Source organism: Pinus tabuliformis, chromosome J (assembly GCF_031772625.1).
Source record: "Pinus tabuliformis cultivar Carrire ecotype Pingquan chromosome J, CPIR1, whole genome shotgun sequence".
NCBI classification, from domain to species: Eukaryota; Viridiplantae; Streptophyta; class Pinopsida; order Pinales; family Pinaceae; genus Pinus; species Pinus tabuliformis.
In genome coordinates, this window is record NC_142295.1 from 210,780,722 (window position 1) to 210,802,689 (window position 21,968).

At 36.3% G+C, this 21,968-nt stretch overlaps 1 protein-coding gene and 1 long non-coding RNA gene across 3 annotated transcripts; both read right to left on the minus strand.

Annotated features, from left to right (window-relative positions):
• Positions 1–10,620: 10,620 nt before the first annotated feature.
• Positions 10,621–14,613, minus strand: LOC149226442 (uncharacterized). The gene is made up of 6 exons (XM_089380203.1): positions 14,524–14,613; positions 12,988–13,200; positions 12,640–12,831; positions 11,563–11,649; positions 11,408–11,466; positions 10,621–11,303 (listed from the first exon to the last, which is right to left on the minus strand). Exons 1-6 carry the CDS (start codon positions 14,611–14,613, stop codon positions 11,273–11,275), a joined length of 672 nt encoding a protein of 223 aa, XP_089236329.1. The 3' UTR covers positions 10,621–11,272.
• On the minus strand, positions 14,440–16,690 carry LOC149226443 (uncharacterized). Of its 2 annotated transcripts, none has more exons than XR_016247728.1 (2): positions 16,262–16,690; positions 14,440–16,128 (listed from the first exon to the last, which is right to left on the minus strand). It is a non-coding gene; the product is annotated as an uncharacterized LOC149226443 (long non-coding RNA). The 2 variants fall into 2 exon arrangements; XR_016247729.1 differs by having other exon boundaries at positions 16,222–16,690.
• Between the last annotated feature and the right edge of the window lie 5,278 nt (positions 16,691–21,968).

Here is a 21,968-nt window from a genome sequence, read left to right on the forward strand (position 1 = left end):
TAAGAGCTCCATTTTGAGTGAAATGAGTTACGTTGGGATCATATCACTGAGACAGACGCGTTCGTTCAAATTTCTAGTGATTCTAAGAACTTTAAATTTTGAGAAAAAAATTTCCCCTAATCCAGATTCCGATCAGAAAAGCTCACCTTTCTCTCCCACGAGGCTTTTCCTCATAAAATATTGCCTTTCTCTCCTGCAAAGATTTTATGTTTTTCTCAATGTATATTTGTATCCAATACATATAGCTTATCTAGAATTGAATCTAGAAGCTTTGTCATGAAAGAATTATCCTTTCCCATTCACCAATGGGATTTGGAAAAAATCTCATCTCTTGGTGTCTCACTTTTCCAAGTGATTAATTATTTTATTTAGTTCATAAAGTATTTACTTTTCTTATTACACATCAAGCCTATATTTTCTCAGCTTAGGTTTGCAAAGCCTTACACACAAGGGAGGGGTGTTACATATACACATACATAAAGAATAACACAAGTCCCCAATGCAAAGATCCACTAATGCAAGCACAACCTCTCATTATAGCCATACAATAAGAAATCAACCCCAAAAATACAATGCATTTGATATTGAGAGAAAAGACTCAACAACGAAGACAACTGAAAAAGAAACAAGCTAAGAAATACACTTAATAAAAAGAAGTGAAACTCATCATACATGTATTTTTCCCAGAAAATTATACAATCTCCACAATCAACAATGAATGCAATGCAGATCAAGAAAAATAAATAGAACTGCATGGACAATTAAAATGTAAGTAAGCTTATTGCAAAATATGGAAGTTGTTAATATCATTTCAAGATGAAATACTCACATATCCTCCAACACTAAATGTGAAGATATGTTTCAAAAAATACCTAAGAATCCATTCAATCAGTAGAGTATGATGGAAGAACAAATCCAAGAAGCATCACAAATGAACTAAAAGCATAGAGAATAAAAAATGCATCGAACTATATTTAAAAATATGGACCAGAATCGGAAATGTAACAAGCCCATTGACCACGAGAGTCAAAAAACAAAATAAAGAAAAATTTAACTAATTGTCTGAATTTGAAATCAAAATTCAAACCAAAAGGAACATGCTATCACAAAAGATAGAATTAGAAAAGGGACACAATGTTCACTGCACATTTATTGTTTCTAAAGCATAAAAACCATGTCCATCAATTGTAGAAATACAAGAAAACATATATTCTAACTACACATAATACACACCTTCCTGACAATAAAAACCATCTTGATCACATGAAAGAAAGACTTCCAAACCGATAACATGCGGTTGGCATATGCAAATATGTGTTGTTTGTTTTATTGCTTATTGTGATTAATCAATCTTGCATTAGGGCCAAATTTAGAATTCATATTGAACCCAGATGCTAAAATGGTAGAGACAACACTTTGGGACCACCGAGATAACTATCCTAGCTTTACATTAAATTTTACAAGCCAAACAAGGGCCTCTAAAACCATTATGAAACCAAAGGCCAATACAAGTTTTGAAAATACCAAACCGAGGTAAAAATACTATACATGTGCAAAACCCAAACAATCCCTGCTCATCAATTCAACCCAACACCCAGAACAACTTGACATCATACCTATTTCATCTACAGAAACCCACTAATTTCACAAGCATTCCACTCCAACATTGCAATGCATTTATATAGAGGAAAAGAGTCAAACAACAGGGCAAGAAAGACATTTAACATATGAAAAGGTAACCCACAAAACTATCAAGATTTTAATGAAACCGTGCACTCGTTGAAATGAAGGTTTAAACAAACTCACTAGTTGTTGCTACCACCATATATATGTGCATGCTCAATGATATAGGGTTCCCATTTCCATAAATTACAATCATAAGAGAGTTGTTTTAAAGCAACTTGTCGGCTCCACACGCTGACTGAGTGGCGGGAATTGCAGTGATTTATACAACATGTAGCCAACTTACGACAGGTAAACCAAACAATCAAGATTGACTCTAACTTGCTATTACCCATGACATAAATACTATAACCAATGTTTTTATGAAATTCGTTTATACCATATATACAATATATTCAGATTATCCAACACAATGAAACCTCCTTAAATCAATGGAAACACATTATCCATATTGTTTACACACTTCCAACTGTAATCTAGACAACATTTCAAGATTTGTGGCTAGCCACCAGATTGCTAATTTCATATTTGGAGAATTTTAATTATTCGTTGTAGGCCTCCACTTTCTGATTGTTAGGAGGTTCACTTCTTACAATTGGGGTCATACAACAAGACAAAATGTGCCAAGAGTTATTAACATAGAAATGGCATAATATTTTGCTAGGTTATGATAGAGTGAAAGTCGACAAAGAAGAAAACAAGAGACCTTTGTGCAATGGATGGAGTGAGGTTGAAATGGGAGTAAACAATAGACAACTAGAGAATTAGGTTTTGGCATCCGGTTTGAGTCTCCAAGTCATGAATAATTTGGGGTTTCAATTTCCCTAAGTCATGAATAATTTGGGGTTTCAATTTCCCTAAATCACAATATACAGTGAATTTTAGCATTTATTCCTCTACAAACCCATAATTTAACTTCCATTGGTAGTCCACATAGCCACATAAAACATTATTGTCGAAGGTTCTCAAAATCCTTGCTTCAAACCCTGGGGGAGTCAAAACAATTTTTGTGTTAGGGATTCAGTTGCAAAAATGAAAGAAGCTAGGAATGGGAATGCTCTAATGTAGATATGTTTTATAAAAGATTGTAGACCTTATCCATAAACTAACAGGGGAACAAGTAGGCTTTATGGGGTTCTGTTGACACTTCAACCGTTGGGGCCTTCTGTCTTCTGGAAATCACGTTTCCCTAAATCACATTGTGTTGAGCAAATGAAAAGCTAATAATGCAGACATAAATGCGAAGCTAACAATTCCAAGTTTGAACAACCAAAAGACACAGACAAATTTCTCTAAATCACATTGTCCATAAAAAAAAAATTTAAATAAAATCGCAGAAATGAGACAAATGTATTTATATTTACCGCCCAAACAACAATGCAATGACACACCTCAGCTGAAGATAGAATGACCCAAAAATAGTGCAACAACAACCTTCAACTCCAAACACAGGATGCACTGGCATTGTAACTCCCAAATTAGACATACATCTGTAACATGGTACTATGAATCTATAAAAAAAATACTGTAGACATGTGTAGGTTATGCGATTCCCTACGTCTAATGCTGCAACCATTAGACTGCAGTACCGAGAACCATTAGACTGTAGCTTAGACCGTAACATCAATGTTGTGTGCAATGTGAATTTATCCCAGACATTTATCACGAGGTTTATGTACAACTACTCGTCGGTGTCATGTTTAATGTTTTACAACATGGGTGATGCATCGTTTTGAGATTTAGAGCCTTGGTAGCGGGCATATTTCACCACCTTGGGAGGCCAAAACTCCAATGTCTACATTAGAAACGTAGCAAAATATTTTATATGGTGATCAAAACTAATACATAAACTAAAAGATACATATCACTTCTTAGGGAGTGAAATAATAAAAGGGGATTTCAATTTATTTTTTCCAGAGACAAATTGGGTTAATATATATATATATATATATATATATATTTGAGAGGAACTATTTTTAATCCCAACAGCTGACCATCCATACGATAGTGGAATATATTTTAGGTTAGTTTGCAAACAAAGGAAGCCTTAGGCCTTCTGTTAACTTGCATGATTGTTATTTTTAATTCTAATAAATTTCAACTCTATTATACTTGGTTTCAACTCTTGATGAAGTCAGTGGAAATATTAATTTACAAATTTCAATTTCACGTTGTTGTTTTGTAATTTGTGAGTTTTGGTGAGGGAATGAAAACTATTGATGAGATTTGTGCGGAAATAAATTTAATTTAGCATTAATTAAGTTGATAATTATGTTTATTTGTAAATAAGATATTCAATTTTTTTTGTTTTTTAATAGAAACTTATGTAGTTGGTGAGATTTATTAAAGATGTTTTTTTAAAATATAAATACTCAAATTAATTTCTAATCTTAATTTTGATATTTAATCAATTTCTCTTTTATTATATTATTTCAATTATTTTAACAAGTACAAATGTGTTTTATAACCATTTGGGTAAGAAAAATAAGATTAAGGAACAAGATAAACAAGAAGGATTAAAATCGAAATGAATCAATTCTCTAAAAAAGTAAAACTAAAAAAAACACTTGATTATAAGAAAGTAGAATTTAACTTCAATGATATTGGGCCTATATGGGTTAATCAACCAATTAACTTAGATAGCTTCCTTAGTTAAATTTTGTAATATGGATGTCAAAAGAACTTAGCTCAAGTGGTATGGTTCACCATTTGTGTCCCAAGTAGTGTGGGTTCAAGTCTTTGAGATATGTTGTCCAATGAAATTTATAAAATAGTTTTATTGATAGTAGAAATGTGGCAACCATTTCTACAAAGTTTTACCAATTAAGCCTAATCAAATGTACTCATTACTATTACTAGCATTTGCACCAGATGTTGCAAAAGAAACGCCGTAAGGCATAAATGTAAATGGTCATTGAAAATAAGAATCAATAAAGAAAATTGCATGCAAAAGTGGACGATAAAGCATAGATTGGACACTTGCATCTATATTCCATGAGTTAAATGTGATATTCATTTGCAATTATGCTTTCTATACATGGCCGCAACATTCACAGAAGACCAAATTATTCATGCCAACCATGTGATTCCATTGTGGGTGGGAGAAGGGCTGCTGGCACGAAAATATCACCATCAACTTAGCTACAACCCATTCGCAGTGGGAGGAGTTTATCTCAACCTTTTGGCAGATCATTGTTTGATTGAACCCGTTGTGAGAAGCATTGACGGGTGCAGTCTTCTTCAGGATACACAACTTCCTGCGCGAATTGGGAATCCGTGTTGCCGAGGCCGAAGAAACTTTCTTTTGCCATGTGGGTCAGGATTTGAGCACGTTGAATGAAAATGAATGTTCCAGATGCAGTCAGATTTTGTTCAGTAATAACGAACTGTGTTCGGTCCCTGAGTCAACGAGAGTTCCGAAACTATGTTCATTGTTAATAGATGGTAACAAATGTCTAACAAAAATTCCAAAAAGGGTTATTGGGAGAATGGTCTCTCTTAAGGTTCTGGATTTGAGTGGGACGTCAGTGCAGTCATTACCGGAAAGTGTGGGGTGTTCGAAACAGCTAAGATGCCTCTTTTTATTAGGTATGCCCATCAACTTTCTACCTGCATCTCTTACAAATCTTGGAAACTTGGAGATCCTTGATCTAAGCCGCTCTAGAATCACGGAATTACCGTCTGCCCTTCATAATTTGAAATCTTTAAGGCATCTAGCCATGGATAAATGTGGTCATTTGCAGTATCTACCTTGCAGCATCTCAAGGCTCACCTCTTTGCAGGGTTTGACAATGTATGGATGCACCAATCTATGGGAAAAAGGTGAGCCCAAGAAATGGAAAAAAGTGGCCAGCATTAGCGTCTGGCCAACTTAAAGCAACTCACCAGGGTCCATTTAACAAACAATGGGGGCGTTATTAGGGAAGGCACATTAGGGAATATGATTGAAATGAACACCCTCGTGTTAGAGCTCACAAAGGTGAGATCTCTGCCGAGTGACATGAATAAATACTTCTGCAAGAAACACTTTCAAATATGTGTGGGGCCCCAAAGTGGGTACTCCAACCTTCGTAGGCCATCCCAAATACTTGCATCTTCCTCCAAATGGTACATTCCCCCAGCAATTGAGCAAACAAGTAAACCAAGGGACTGACCTTTTCCAACCTATATTTAAAAGAACAAGCATCTTCCTTAAGAAGGCAATTGAGCAAACAAGTAAACCAAGGGACTGACCTTTTCCAGCCTATATTTAAAAGAACAAGCATCTTCCTTAAGAAGTAAACCAGTCAACTTATTATGGAATTAGTTTCATTGGAGTGCTCCACCTATTGATGTATCTCCATTTGAATAGGTTCCCTTGCACACATCTCCATGTTATTGGTTCAAGGCACCCACACATGGAGGGTATCTATTCAGATGATATACTAACTATTGAACCCTTTTTTTTTGGAATCGACCAATATGGCTGAAGCATCATTGCATCAATTGAAGGTACACAAGGATCTAACATTTTCAGGTTCTAATACTACTACATAACTTATACTTGGTTAGAAAGGTGTAGAAATATTCTACATGTGATGGCCTAGCGATAACAATACAGAGAGAAGATGACCTTCCTTTTACTCTCTTCCACCAACATGTACAATCTCCAAAGCAAACATTCAATCCAAGAATGCTCAGAACTTTCTTAAAAAACAAGGTAGATGCAATGGATGTTCAGAATTTCCCTTTGTTGTTATGTTATCAGATAAAGTTTACAACATGGGGATGATCTTGCAACTCTAGCAGCCCCTGTTATATTGGTGGCAACATGTGTGAATGCTACCTACCCCCAGGAGAACTACAAATGATTCTGTCATGAAAAACTGAAAAGTATATACCTAGGATGAAGCTAACAATAGTAAGCATATCTGATCATGATGCATAAAATGCATAAGAAAAAAATCCCCCATATGTAGAACATAATAAAAAGTACAAAAGAATAGATGACAATGCCCAAAAGAAATCTGTGATACATTGCATGGAATGCCATCTGAAAAGCCGTACTATATTTTTCGTTACTTTTCCAATGTCATTTCATTTTTGCTGCAATAATTTCCATGCACTCATTTTGGAAGAAAATCATGAAGCTAAAGTTAATTGTAGGCCTAAAGTGCCCTGTCAAAAGAAGCTGAAGCCTTTATTTCAAAGGCAAACAACGTTTACCAAAAAAATTATATTTTAAACATGTGCTATGAATAACTAATAATTCTCGCATTATGCGTGGAAAATATCAGAAAGCAATTGTACTGCTAGTTCCTACTAATGCCTTTGCAAGGGGGCTTAAGATATCATTACTATAAAATGACTCTATATGACTCTCGAGTTCCAGATAAATGCTCATTGGCTCAATTTGAAGCACCAACAACAAAAACATTATGTTGCATCTTCAAAAGTACTTACAAAAATAAACCACTCTATGCACAACATGCCTCTTTTGAATTGGAGTCAAGATAGCATATTGACCACTCTGAGAGTCTGAAATGTACTTTTCCTTTTCATTATTCTCCTTTTTCTGCTTGCCAAGAGCGGTGATCTTGAAGTGCTCTGAAAATGATTGACTAGGGCACAGAAGCATCCATTTAAGATAATTCGTGAAAGCAGGTCCCTATCAAAGTGATAGATATAAAATATAGACATCTTAGATTTCACACTGTGAACTAGTCTCTTTCTGAATTGAAGACACTCTAATTATTCTCCAAATGCACCAAGGCTATTGATAAAACAGAGACCCCACCTCTAAAATAGAGTTTCATCCTCAGATAGATGGGAAAAACTTGGTCAGGTTGAAAGGGAGAGCATAAAACTCTTCACTTCTAGGATCGGTTTTGAATGAACGGAACTTATCCCACCAATGATGGCCTCTGTCTTTCCTTGTTGAACTCTCCCCCATATGTAGAGTGTTATCCAAAAACAATGCTACGCTACCAGCAACTAAAGGTGGTGACGAGAAAATCACATTGATAATGTCATTGAACTGTTAAAAAAGCCATTCAAAAATGCTTAAAGTTAAAAACATTGAAATTTGAAGAATGAAGGGAATGTTGCCACAACGAACTGCTAGCCAAAAAATTTCAATTTAGTCCCTGAAAGAAGTTGTAAGAACCCTACCCATCGTCCATGAGTGTGGACTGGACCATGACCAGAAGAAACTGTAAATTCATTGAAGTACTGTGGTACTGATAATCCCAAAAACAGAGAGAAGCCCAAGATGAACTTCATCCTGAAACTATTTAGATTGCAAAATTGAAGGAAACTGAGACCCCCACGAGCTGCTCATCAAGAATACAAAAAATTTCAGACATGAGGCAAAACCCAAAGAATTGTTGTTCTACCCTACAATTTTAAAGCTGCATCGTACAAACTGTCTGCCAATATAGGTACCCAATGAATTGTTGTTTTACCCTAATATGTTGAAATTGCATTGTACAAACTAAGTGTCTGCCAATATGAGTTAACCTTAAGGTTTTATGCATACATCCATTATACATTATGGCAACAACTAAGATACTACTAGTTGACTGACATTGCAGCATAGGATTTGTGTACACCGTATACATACCAACATAACCAAAGAGGAGACAGTACATGACAGCGACAATGGGTGCTGGAATAGAAGCAAAGATTGCTCCAAATTTGCCTGGAACACATTAACATGAAATTAGCAATGCAAAATCCTAGACTAGGGAATAAACCCCAAAATGAGAACAATATCCCAACTTGAGTTGATTATCACCAAGAACAGAGAAGAATATTATAAACCCTGCTGATATCTGGAGCACCCTGCGACTCCCAACTCATGTAAACCCCAAAAGACTAGCATTCTCACTGCAAATTCCCAAGATAAGACAAATTTCAGAGCTAGTATTGCCAGAAATGGGTCAAGTTGCAACTAAAGTTGCCAGAAATGGGTCAAGTTGCCTGGTTCTTACACTGATACTGTGGACCCATTTCCAGTTCCAAACATCCCATCCAATAAAATTCCAATTCCCTGTAGAGAGGACCATTACATTCCATCAACGACAATGATACAATCTTCCAATTACCTGAAGCCGTAAGGGTGAAAGCAACGAATCCATTTCCTTACCTGCCAGCCTATACCACGGCTGATGATAGATTGAGGGGGAGGTGTGGCACTTGCAAACCTTGAAACAGCATAGAATGCACCAGTAGACTGCAAATTTATGAAAGAAAAAAAAATAGTAGTCAATACCCAATTTTGTTTTTAAATAGAAACCCATAGATAACTATCAGAAATGTCAACGGGATAAAGAAAATAAAAGAGAAGAAAGTATATCTGATATATGGCAAGCAGGCAGACCTCAACAAGAGACACAAATGCTGCAGCCATCATTGCAAAAGACTGTCCTCCATCAAAGAATGCTCAGAACTTTCTTAAAAAACAAGGTAGATGCAATGGATGTTCAGAATTTCCCTTTGTTGTTATGTTATCAGATAAAGTTTACAACATGGGGATGATCTTGCAACTCTAGCGGCCCCTGTTATATTGGTGGCAACATGTGTGAATGCTACCTACCCCAGGAGAACTACAAATGATTCTGTCATGAAAAACTGAAAAGTATATACCTAGGATGAAGCTAACAATAGTAAGCATATCTGATCATGATGCATAAAATGCATAAGAAAAAAATCCCCCATATGTAGAACATAATAAAAAGTACAAAAGAATAGATGACAATGCCCAAAAGAAATCTGTGATACATTGCATGGAATGCCATCTGAAAAGCCGTACTATATTTTTCGTTACTTTTCCAATGTCATTTCATTTTTGCTGCAATAATTTCCATGCACTCATTTTGGAAGAAAATCATGAAGCTAAAGTTAATGGTAAGCCTAAAGTGCCCTGTCAACAGGAGCTGAAGCCTTTATTTCAAAGGCAAACAACGTTTACCAAAAAAATTATATTTTAAACATGTGCTATGAATAACTAATAATTCTCGCATTATGCGTGGAGAATATCAGAAAGAAATTGTACTGCTAGTTCCTACTAATGCCTTTGCAAGGGGGCTTAAGATATCATTACTATAAAATGACTCTATATGACTCTCGAGTTCCAGATAAATGCTCATTGGCTCAATTTGAAGCACCAACAACAAAAACATTCTGTTGCATCTTCAAAAGTACTTACAAAAATAAACCACTCTATGCACAACATGCCTCTTTTGAATTGGAGTCAAGATAGCATATTGACCACTCTGAGAGTCTGAAATGTACTTTTCCTTTTCATTATTCTCCTTTTGCTGCTTGCCAAGAGCGGTGATCTTGAAGTGCTCTGAAAATGATTGACCAGGGCACAGAGGCATCCATTTAAGATAATTCGTGAAAGTAGGTCCCTATCAAAGTGATAGATATAAAATATAGACATCTTAGATTTCACACTGTGAAGTAGTCTCTTTCTGAATTGAAGACACTCTAATTATTCTCCAAATGCACCAAGGCTATTGATAAAACAGAGACCCCACCTCTAAAATAGAGTTTCATCCTCAGACAGATGGGAAAAACTTGGTCAGGTTGAAAGGGAGAGCATAAAACTCTTCACTTCTAGGATCGGTTTTGAATGAACGGAACTTATCCCGCCAATGATGGCCTCTGTCTTTCCTTGTTGAACTCTCCCCCATATGTAGAGTGTTATCCAAAAACAATGCTATGCTGCCAACAACTAAAGGTGGTGACGAGAAAATCACATTGATAATGTCATTGAATTGTTAAAAAAGCCATTCAAAAATGCTTAAAGTTAAAAACATTGAAATTTGAAGAATGAAGAGAATGTTGCCACAACGAATTGCTAGCCAAAAAATTTCAATTTAGTCCCTGAAAGAAGTTGTAAGAACCCTACCCATCGTCCATGAGTGTGGACTGGACCATGACCAGAAGAAACTGTAAATTCATTGAAGTACTGTGGTACTGATAATCCCAAAAACAGAGAGAAGCCCAAGATGAACTTTGTCCTGAAACTATTTAGATTGCAAAATTGAAGGAAACTGAGACCCCCACGAGCTGCTCATCAAGAATACAAAAAATTTCAGACATGAGGCAAAACCCAAAGAATTGTTGTTCTACCCTACAATTTTAAAGCTGCATCGTACAAACTGTCTGCCAATATAGGTACCCAATGAATTGTTGTTTTACCCTAATATGTTGAAATTGCATTGTACAAACTAAGTGTCTGCCAATATGAGTTAACCTTAAGGTTTTATGCATACATCCATTATACATTATGGCAACAGCTAAGATACTACTAGTTGACTGACTTTGCAGCTCAGCACATAGGATTTGTGTACACCGTATACATACCAACATAACCAAAGAGGAGACAGTACACGGCAGCGACAATGGGTGCTGGAATAGAAGCAAAGATTGCTCCAAATTTGCCTGGAACACATTAACATGAAATTAGCAATGCAAAATCCTAGACTAGGGAATAAACCCCAAAATGAGAACAATATCCCAACTTGAGTTGATTATCACCAAGAACAGAGAAGAATATCATAAATCCTGCTGATATCTGGAGCACCCTGCGACTCCCAACTCATGTCAACCCCAAAAGACCAGCATTCTCACTGCAAATTCCCAAGATAAGACAAATTTCAGAGCTAGTATTGCCAGAAATGGGTCAAGTTGCAGCTAAAGTTGCCAGAAATGGGTCAAGTTGCTTGGTTCTTACACTGATACTGTGGACCCATTTCCAGTTCCAAACATCCCATCCAATAAAATTCCAATTCCCTGTAGAGAGGACCATTACATTCCATCAACGACAATGATACAATCTTCCAATTACCTAAAGCCATAAGGGTGAAAGCAATGAATCCATTTCCTTACCTGCCAGCCTATACCACAGCTGATGATAGATTGAGGGGGAGGTGTGGCACTTGCAAACCTTGAAACAGCATAGAATGCACCAGTAGACTGCAAATTTATGAAAGGAAAAAAAAATAGTAGTCAATACCCAATTTTATTTTTAAATAGAAACCCATAGATGACTATCAGAAATGTCAACGGGACAAAGAAAATAAAAGAGAAGAAAGTATATCTGATATATAGCAAGCAGGCAGACCTCAACAAGAGACACAAATGCTGCAGCCATCATTGCAAAAGACTGTCCTCCATCAAAGAATGCTCAGAAATTTCTTAAAAAACAAGGTAGATGCAATGGATGTTCAGAATTTCCCTTTGTTGTTATGTTATCAGATAAAGTTTGCAACATGGGGATGATCTTGCAGCTCTAGTGGCCCCTGTTATATTGGTGGCAACATGTGTGAATGCTACCTACCCCCAGGAGAACTACAAATGATTCTGTCATGAAAAACTGAAAAGTATATGCCTAGGATGAAGCTAACAATAGTAAGCATATCTGATCATGATGCATAAAATGCATAAGAAAAAAATCCCCCATATGTAGAACATAATAAAAAGTACAAAAGAATAGATGACAATGCCCAAAAGAAATCTGTGATACATTGCATGGAATGCCATCTGAAAAGCCGTACTATATTTTCCGTTACTTTGCCAATGTCATTTCATTTTTGCTGCAATAATTTCCATGCACTCATTTTGGAAGAAAATCATGAAGCTAAAGTTAATGGTAAGCCTAAAGTGCCCTGTCAACAGGAGCTGAAGCCTTTATTTCAAAGGCAAACAATGTTTACCAAAAAAATTATATTTTAAACATGTGCTATGAATAACTAATAATTCTCGCATTATGCATGGAGAATATCATAAAGCAATTGTACTGCTAGTTCCTACTAATGCCTTTGCAAGGGGGCTTAAGATATCATTACTATAAAATGACTCTATATGACTCTCGAGTTCTAGATAAATGCTCATTGGCTCAATTTGAAGCACCAACAACAAAAACATTCTGTTGCACCTTCAAAAGTACTTACAAAAATAAACTACTCTATGCACAACATGCCTCTTTTGAATTGGAGTCAAGATAGCATATTGACCACTCTGAGAGTCTGAAATGTACTTTTCCTTTTCATTATTCTCCTTTTGCTGCTTTCCAAGAGCGGTGATCTTGAAGTGCTCTGAAAATGATTGACCAGGGCACAGAGGCATCCATTTAAGATAATTCGTGAAAGCAGTTCCCTATCAAAGTGATAGATATAAAATATAGACATCTTAGATTTCACACTGTGAAGTTGTCTCTTTCTGAATTGAAGACACTCTAATTATTCTCCAAATGCACCAAGGCTATTGATAAAACAGAGACCCCACCTCTAAAATAGAGTTTCATCCTCAGACAGATGGGAAAAACTTGGTCAGGTTGAAAGGGAGAGCATAAAACTCTTCACTTCTAGGATCGGTTTTGAATGAACGGAACTTATCCCACCAATGATGGCCTCTGTCTTTCCTTGTTGAACTCTCCCCCATATGTAGAGTGTTATCCAAAAACAATGCTACGCTGCCAGCAACTAAAGGTGGTGACGAGAAAATCACATTGATAATGTCATTGAACTGTTAAAAAAGCCATTCAAAAATGTTTAAAGTTAAAAACATTGAAATTTGAAGAATGAAGGGAATGTTGCCACAACGAACTGCTAGCCAAAAAATTTCAATTTAGTCCCTGAAAGAAGTTGTAAGAACCCTACCCATCGTCCATGAGTGTGGACTGGACCATGACCCGAAGAAACTGTAAATTCATTGAAGTACTGTGGTACTGATAATCCCAAAAACAGAGAGAAGCCCAAGATGAACTTCGTCCTGAAACTATTTAGATTGCAAAATTGAAGGAAACTGAGACCCCCACGAGCTGCTCATCAAGAATACAAAAAATTTCAGACATGAGGCAAAACCCAAAGAATTGTTGTTCTACCCTACAATTTTAAAGCTGCATCGTACAAACTGTCTGCCAATATAGGTACCCAATGAATTGTTGTTTTACCCTAATATGTTGAAATTGCATTGTACAAACTAAGTGTCTGCCAATATGAGTTAACCTTAAGGTTTTATGCATACATCCATTATACATTATGGAAATAATTCTTTTCAGAACTTACCATGATCCATTTGTGAAACAGTCCAACTCCGAACACTGCTTATTACTAATGTGATTAATATTAATAAAGATCGTACATAATATGCTATTGTGTTAAAAGTTTAAACCTTAAATATATATTAGACGATATAATTAGGAGTAAATCAGGACTAATCTAAGTCAAACATTTCTGAAACATTTTTTATTCACAATACATTTCCCAAAAACATTTTCTGTTTCATCTAGTTTATGCAATATATTTCATCCTGAGTATCTGTGTAAAAGCAGGTGTTAAGTTCCAACCAAACTATCTGTCTATAAATCACCTACGATGCAGAAAAGCACACACTGCCTCCATTCAAAAGAAGAGTCTGCAGATATCAAATCAAAATATCTATTGCTTCAAGATAAATGAAAGTCCAACAGATGGACCTTGTTTAATAGAAATCGTCATCAAGCCCGTAATTATCCAAGCAATATGGGTGCTAGTCAAGTTAGCTAGCATACTTGAGCAGGTCCTTCTGTTCCAAACCAGTTGTAATCACACTGTAATTTTGAGTACCCTGCAGCTTTCCATATTAACTAACAAAAATGCTGGACTAGGGCACTCAAGCTTAGGAATTCTATACCCATATAACTCAAATGCAATTATGGCATTCATTGAAACTTGAAGCATATGAATTCTATTCAAGCAAATAGAAAATTTGTTTAATACCAAGTGAGTGCAATAGAGATCAGCTTCTGAAATAGAATTTGTTTAAGCCAAGTGAACATAACAGAAATGGTGCTCAGTGTCCACTTACCCCCGGGAACCCAAGTTCATAGAGCCCAAGAGCAACAAGAGTTACTAGCGGAACTGCTGAAAGAGGACTCAGATACCTGACACGCACCATGCCATCAAGACAACAAAATCAGGATCTACAGACTGTAAATCCTTAGTACATGTAGAAAATTTGAATGAAATTACTTGAGAAAATGCATAGAGATCAAACCAACCTTAAAACAACAGCCCACAGACCACTGAATCCCAGGATGATTTGCAGTGTTTCGACTTCTTGAACCAAGATTGGATCTACTTAAATTTGATCGACTTCTACTTTTGTTATCATATATATGAATACTTCTATCATAAAACTGAGTGTTTGCAAGAGGTTGCATAGATTTCAGGGAGCCCATCTACTAAAATAAGAGTAGAATGGGTACGCAGTAAAGAGATAATTTTGATAAACATGTGCCATACAAGTAGGACAACCCATAGTGAGATTGGAATGGAAACTCATACCATACGGGTCGGGCAGATCATAAAGAGACCCAAATTAAAACTAATGCCATAGAGGTGGAGAAAACAGTAAACTACAGTGGGATTGGAATCGAAACTCATGCCATAAAGGTGAAGCTGACCACAGAGAAACTCAAATTGAAAATTATGCTATAAGAATGGGGCAAACAAAAGAGAAATTGGAATTTAAACGTATCCCATACAGGAGGGGAAGCCTAAAAAGAGACTTGAATTGAAACTTGTGCCATGCAGATGGACCAAACCATAGAGTGATTGGAATTAAAAATCAAGCCGTAGAGGTGGAGCAGACCAACTGCGGCAACCCAGAAAGAGATTTGAATTGAAAGTTGTGTCATACATTGAGACGAACCACAAAGAGACTCAAATTGAAACGCATGCCATACAGGTGAAGCGAACCATAGAAAATTGGAATTGAAACTCATACCATACCAGTGGAGCAAACCACAAAGAAATTGGAAATGAAACTCGTCCATAAAGGTAATTGAATTGAACTGCATGCTATACAGATAGGGCAGAGCACGGAGAGAATGGAAATGGAAATCATGTCACACAGGAGGGGTCAAACCATAGAGAGATTGGAATCCTAATCTTGGGATTGCCAGGTCTAGAAGCAAAATTCTGCTCTGTGAGCAGAAGAGGAGTGCTTCCAAATTGGATGTCTAGTCACTCAATTTCAAAAACCTTTTCTGGGGCAAGTGACATAGAGATAATCCTTCAGGGAAACATTTTTTTTAGGTATACATCCAAGATGTTATTTGGATAACTTTTCATTGCAGGGTTGATGCATCTTCATTTGAAGATGGGGATGGATTGACAACAATGTGCCTTTCAGGATGTGAAAGGTTTGTACGACCTGAATGCTGCACAAACTTTGCAGGTGACAAGAATGTGCCATGGCACACACAAACTATACTAACCTCATCTCTGCTATAATTGTACAAGAATCCACTAATTGTTTTCCCATTTGGGCCTAGTCCAGTAGTTGAAACACAGGGCATTTTGGGCAATGAGGATTGAGTTGGAGGCAACCCCGTTCTTGTGGCTAAAATAAGCCTTCGCGGTAGAGGGCCTGACACCCTGCAGATCAACCAAGAGCAGAAATAACACCCTGCAGAGCAACCAAGAGCAGAAATAAGGAAACTATTGTAAAACCCTAACCGGAGAACAAATCGAATTCTTCCAATTTTCAGTGGTCACTTACCAGGGTTTACGCATTCTTGCAATTGTCAGTCGTCACTTACCAGGGTTTACGCTCCACATTAGAACAGAAATTTTCCTGTGGGGTCTTCGGATTCAGCAGGGAAGTTGTCTGCGTGATGGATTCAGGCAACGTGGGAGGAACCCTACACATCACAGTAAATTTAACTCACATTAGACATGGGAAATTGAGATAAAATCTAAATTAAACACCTCAGGGCATGATAAAGGCTACATCTGTAGGGCAACTGTGTGAATCAGGAAATCGAAACTCCAGCAAAGCCATCACTACTGTCTGCGAAGGGTTTCGAGCGGGTAATCTCTCCAGCATGAGATAAACAGGGAGTTCAACAAGCACATGCAATCTTAACTGATTAAAATTCCAACTATAATGATCAGATCCAATGGCACAATCTCTTTTAATCGTCTAACACGTCAGATCAATGGTCGAAAATAGGACACGGTGGCATATAAGGGAGTTCTTCCCAGAGGGAAATGCCTTACGGCGTAAATATATATATATATATATCACTGAAGGCACTCTATGTAATTCATCTATTCAATGAGTTATCACGGAAAGGTACGAGTGTTCTTTCAAATCCATTTCGTCACTAAGCTTGGCTACGAGAGCTGAGAGGTCCTGAGCATCATCTCCATTGTCATTCCTGCTTATACTTTTACATAAACCAGCAAAAATTCCATAGCCTATGTCTACCTTATATACTTCATGTCTCTAGTTAATTGTGCTCCAAGCTTAATCCCTTTGCTTTAAATGTTGATGTCTCGTTCGTGCACATTCTTTACTGGAATTTCCATCCTTGCAAGCTTCTCTTTTCATTCAAACTCCTTCAACATCAACTACCCGAGTGTTAGTGGTGTATTATCCATCATTTCCTTGATGTGAAGGTTATATGCATGAAGGTTATATGCATTTATGGTTTGATTCCACCTATCCTTACGGATGATGTCTCCTTCCCTCGCCTCGTACATTGGTTATTCTTTCACCACACTCTCTCTTTGTTTGTTTCCACCCTTCAAGACTCTTCCATTCCTTGAACTTGATGTTGTCAATAAATGGCCTGAAAAGCCTTAATTCCTTTCTAAGCATTCCCTTGTTTGAATAACCACATGAAAATCCCATTCTTTAAATTTTATAGATAATTAAAATTTAAATATTAGAAAATTAATTTTATATATAGATGAAAAATAAGAATAATAATTAATTTTATGTTTATTAATTTATTTCTAATAAATAATATTCAAGTAGGTTATCTTTTAGGTAATTTACATCATTTAATTATATTTTTAATTAAATAAAAATATTAAAAAATAATGTGAGTACATGTTTTGGGATCAACATAATGTATGGCATGTTTAATGTGCTTGTGGGTGTTTAGTGTCAAGACATCTTTATTCATGACATTGAGTGGCATGAGGGTTCAAAGTGTTATAAGGAACAAGAGAATTAGATGATGCTAGTACCACAGGGGATTCACTCAATGAATCTCTAACATAGCACGTGCGTTCATAGCATACTAAACAAAACCCTTAATTTGACTACATATTGGAAAATATCTCTAAAAACAACATTATTTAACCCCTTACCAATACAAACCCAATACACAATCCCAATTTAAAACACCCCTACTTTCACTAGATATTGTAGGTATCCATTTTTTCATGAACATTTTTTATACCCTTTTATATTTTTTCATTAACTTTGAGCTCCATTTTTTATACCAACCAATATAAAAACCCTTTACCCCCTATTAAATGCTCAATATATTATGTCATTTTTTCCTCAATATATATCCCCCAATATGAACGCACGTGGTACTATATTTCTCCCCCAGTGAAGCCCCCGTGGCTAGTACTAGAGGACCAATAATCTCCCAGCATGATAATGTTAATACTTATTGGTTAGTAATCAAATTTGATGATGCAATGGGATGTATGTTGCAGAGGCAGAGGAGACACAACACAAATTCACACGCAAATCCCACGATTTGCGGCTCTTCTATTGATCACACGAAAACTTGATTCTTACAATGAACACGGTGAAGGGTATTTAATCCTTTTCAACAAGCGACTCACCTTAAATATCTTGACATGCAACCACACACTAAAAGTCATCTATCACTTAACTCGACTTGACTCAATGCTCAACACTTCAACACTCAGTGAACTGATTCTTTGATTTTAGCCAACTCCTCATGTAGGAGTAATTAGCTTATTTTAACACTCCCCCTTAATTATGACCGCTAAACTAAAACACGACTCATGACAACTCGAACATGCTTGTTGGTCTATGTCTCACATAGGATTACAATACCCAAGTTTCTTCTATGAAACTCAAACACATATTTCGTTAATGACTTAGTAAATATATTAGCCATTTGATCACTAGATTTACAAGGCTTCAAGTGAACTTTTCCATTGCTCATAAGTTCTCTAATAAAGTGATATCTAGTATCAATATGCTTTCTCTTCTGATGAAACACACTATTCTTGGATAGTGCAATCATTGAGGTGTTGTCACAATATATTCTTGTTGATCCTTGTTGTTTTTTCTTGAGTCCATCAAATACTCCTCTTAACCAAACTGCTTGACATGCTACTAATGTTTTTGCTACATACTTTGTTTCTCATGATGAAAGTTTCATAATGGGTTGCTTCTTAGATGCCCATGAAATCACACCTGAACCAAGATGGAACACATAACCATAAGTGCTCTTCATATCATCCAAACTGCCTGCAAAATCACTATCTATGTATCCAATCAAATCATTATTTTTTGTGCTTGCATACATTATGCCACAATCCCTAGTTCCTACTATGTATCTTAGAATTCTTTTTCCTTCACTCCAATGCGTGTCTTTTAGAGTCTCCATAAACCTAGAAATCAAACTCACTCCTTGCATAATATCTGGTCTTGTAGCTATGAGATACATGAAGCTACCAACCAATCTTTTGAAGAGAGTTGGATTGATATCCGATCCTTCATCATCCTTTCTTAACTTTGTACCTGTTGCAACTAGTGTAAGGACAAGTTTGCAATTTTCCATCCCGAATATTTTCGACAAATATTTGGCATATTTATTTTGACAAATAAAAATTCATTTTTCAGATTGCTCAACTTCTATGCGAAGAAAATATTCCATGAGACCAAGATCTGTCATCTCAAATTATTTCATCATGGCTGCTTTAAATTCATCTAACTCAAAATCACCTGTAAAAATGATGTCATCAACATATAAGCAAACAATCAAAATATATCCATGCTTATTTACCTTTGTGTATAAGGTAGGTTCAATGTTATTTCTACAAAATCCATTCTTGATCATGAAGTTGTCAATTCTATTATACTAAGCTCTAGGCGCTTGCTTCAATCGACAGAGGGCTTTCTTCAACCTGTAAACTTTCTCTTCATTACCTTCAACTTCACATCCTGGAGGTTGCTACACATAAATTTCTTCTTCTAGAATTCCATTCAAGAAGGTTGATTTCATATCCATCTGATATACTTTCCACTTCTTCTAAGCTATTGTGGCTACAACTGTTCTTACAGTATCCAATCTAGCTATCGGAGCAAATGTTTCTCCAAAATCTATTTCTAGTTGCTGCGAGAATCCTTTTGCTAGAAGTCTAGCTTTAAATCTATCAATTTCACATTTCTCATTCAAGTTTGTCTTGTACACCCACTTTAAAACAATGAAATTTTTGTCCTTTGGAAAATCAACCAAATCCCATGTATCATTCTTTTCAATGGCTTCAATTTCTTCATCCGTGGCTTGCACCCAATTTTCATCTCTGATTGCTTCTTCAAATGAAGAATATTGGAATGAAAACAATGTAAAATTTGAACTAACATTGAAATCATCATAAATATCTTTCACACTTCTCATCTTTCTCTTACCATTGCTTGATTCATCACTTGATTGATTGCTGGGAGAATCTCAATTTTTTGATCTGCTTGAAGATCCATGCTGCTCTAAAAATCTTGGCTTCCTTGTTGGTGTGTTTCTATTTGGTGTCTTCACCTGTGATTCTTGCTGCTCCTTTTTTGCTACATCATCTTCTTCCATCAGTGGCACTTGTTCATCAATTATTTTGTCTATAGTTCCATTCCATGACTCTTGTTCTTTGAAAACAACATCTCTGCTAATTATGGTCTTCTTTGTGACATGGTTATATAATTTGAAAGCTTTTGATTGCTCAGTATAACAAGTAAATATGCATTTTTCACTTTTATCATCCAATTTTCCTCTTCGCTCCTTAGGCACATGTGCATAAGCTACAAATCCAAACACTCTTAGATGATATACACTACAATATATGCATGATCGTGCTTTTTTTGGTACTCTATTCTTCACACTCTTCGTAGGAGATCTATTGATCACATAAATAACACCTACAACTACTTCTTCCTAATACTCATTAGACAAGTTTTTGCCTTTCAACATGCTTCTTGCCATGTTCGTAATTATCATGTTCTTTCTCATTGCTACACGATTCTGCTGCGGTGTGTACTTGGTTGTAAAATGTCTTTTGATTCCATATTGTTTGTAGTAATCATGGAATTCCTTTGAATCATATTCTCCACCATGATCTGACCTCAATACCTTGATCTATCGATCGCTTTGGTTATCTACTAAGGATTTGAATTCTTTAAACCTTGCAAAAGTTTTAGACTTCTCCTTCAAGAAGTAAACCCAAGTCTTTCTATTATAGTCATAAATGAAAGTGAGGAAGTAACTACTTCCACCGATTGACTGTGTCCTTATAGGTCCACACAAGTCTGTATGCACTAGCTTAAGAGGTTGCTTTGCTCATTATGCAACTCCCTTTGGAAAACTTTCATGGCGTTGCTTTCCCAAGATGTAACACTCACAAGTACTTGCAGGTTCTTTGATGGGAGGTAATCCTCTGACCATTTGTTTCTACTACAACAATATTAAACTAGAAAAGTACAAGTGTCCAAATCAAAAGTGCCATAACCAATAATCATTAGAACATGAAACTATAAAAGAACTGACCTGATCACTGTAATTCATAATTAGAGGAAAGAGTTTGTTACTCATCATCTACACCTTCGCTATCAGCTACTTGCTTGGGGGCTTGTCATATATAACACATTCTTGACCTTGAAAGATAACTCTATTTCCTTTCTGTGTCAATTGACCAACACTTATCAAATTATGTTTGAGACTAAGAACATAATATACCTCTAATGTTGTCTTCGGCTCCCCCTACCTGGTCAGAATGTTGACCACTCATTTGTCATCTACATCCGCAGTCTTGTTAGTCCCCAACTTTACCTCTATTTTCACAAATTGATCCAAATTTGCAACCAAATTCTTGTTGCCTATCATGTGGTTACTACAACCACTGTCCAATAGCCACACATTATCAGAAGGTCCATGCATGGTATGGAAAGCTAGGAATATGGAGTTAGTACTCTCTATAGTGACATTAGCTCTCTGATTCCCTTGATCAGCTATCTTCTTCTTGCAATCATGAGCATAGTGACCAAATTTATTGCAATAATAACATCTCACCTTTGATTTGTCAAATCTTTGATTATTGCTGAAGTTTCTACAGTTTCTTCCACTTTCATGTTCATGTTCTTCTCGGCCATCTCTCTGACCACCATATCTTCCACCTCATCCTCTGCCTCTCGATCTACTTCTTCCTCGACCTCTATCTCTTGAAATAGAAACCTATCTTTTGAAAGAGATTTCTAAAGTGGAA

Bases quoted from the DNA above. Each gene is read 5' to 3' on its own strand.
- LOC149226442 (XM_089380203.1), bottom strand. From the start codon at position 14,613: ATGGTGCGTGTCAGGTATCTGAGTCCTCTTTCAGCAGTTCCGCTAGTA. The intron at 11,650-12,639 runs GTAGTTTATTTT...ATAAATTTGCAG, and splicing joins AGAGGCATGTTGTGCATAGA to TCTACTGGTGCATTCTATGC. The intron at 11,304-11,407 runs GTAAGAACCAAG...GGGAATTTGCAG, and splicing joins AATGGGTCCACAGTATCAGT to TGAGAATGCTGGTCTTTTGG.